Genomic DNA, 604 nt, shown 5'->3' on the forward strand with positions numbered 1-604 from the left:
CCAAACAGAATTTATTAGTACACAACCCCAACAGGACAGTTTTCCTTTTAGAAGAATGTGTTTGGTCTCTTGGTGGTAAAACGTGGTCTGTGCTGGCGACGCAGAACTCTGTGTGGAAGAGGGAACTTGATTTTGGAGTTGTGGAACTGCTTGACTGCAGGCCTACGGCACTTGCTGGCCGCAATCTCTTCGACCTTCATAATCTGAATAGAATGGGCTCTGGCGCGATGGCGAGCACCCATATCCCGGTAGCATTGAGTTACTGCATTTGCAGTAGTCAGGTCCCTGTATTCTCTGTACATGTTGTGAGTTCCACTTCGAGAATCATAGCGCAGCCAGATACCAAAGTTCTTCACCCTCAATGGAGACTTCTCAAACACCTGGCCGCAGTAGACAATCTCTCCAGAAGCCTTTTTCATTTTCTTAAGCTGAGAAACGAAGTACCAGAACCGGGATTTGGCCACCACATGGTTGGGTGCAAATATTCTCATGCGGTAGAGGGGAGGGATTTTGGCTTTAAGTGTAGGCAAGGAGCGCCCAACCACCTTGTATTCCCGAAGATTCCCCGACGCCTTCATGGTGCCTCGACAGCGGCCAGCGAGGA

General features: G+C 49.5%; 1 protein-coding gene across 1 annotated transcript; it reads right to left on the reverse strand.

Annotated features, from left to right (window-relative positions):
* Window positions 1–47: 47 nt before the first annotated feature.
* LOC117799113 (60S ribosomal protein L18a-like) lies at window positions 48–578 on the reverse strand. Its single transcript, XM_034651566.1, has one exon. The coding sequence runs from the start codon at window positions 576–578 to the stop codon at window positions 48–50; it is 531 nt and encodes a 176-aa protein (XP_034507457.1).
* Between the last annotated feature and the right edge of the window lie 26 nt (window positions 579–604).

Source organism: Ailuropoda melanoleuca, unplaced genomic scaffold, assembly GCF_002007445.2.
Source record: "Ailuropoda melanoleuca isolate Jingjing unplaced genomic scaffold, ASM200744v2 unplaced-scaffold42988, whole genome shotgun sequence".
In the NCBI taxonomy this organism is placed as follows: domain Eukaryota; kingdom Metazoa; phylum Chordata; class Mammalia; order Carnivora; family Ursidae; genus Ailuropoda; species Ailuropoda melanoleuca.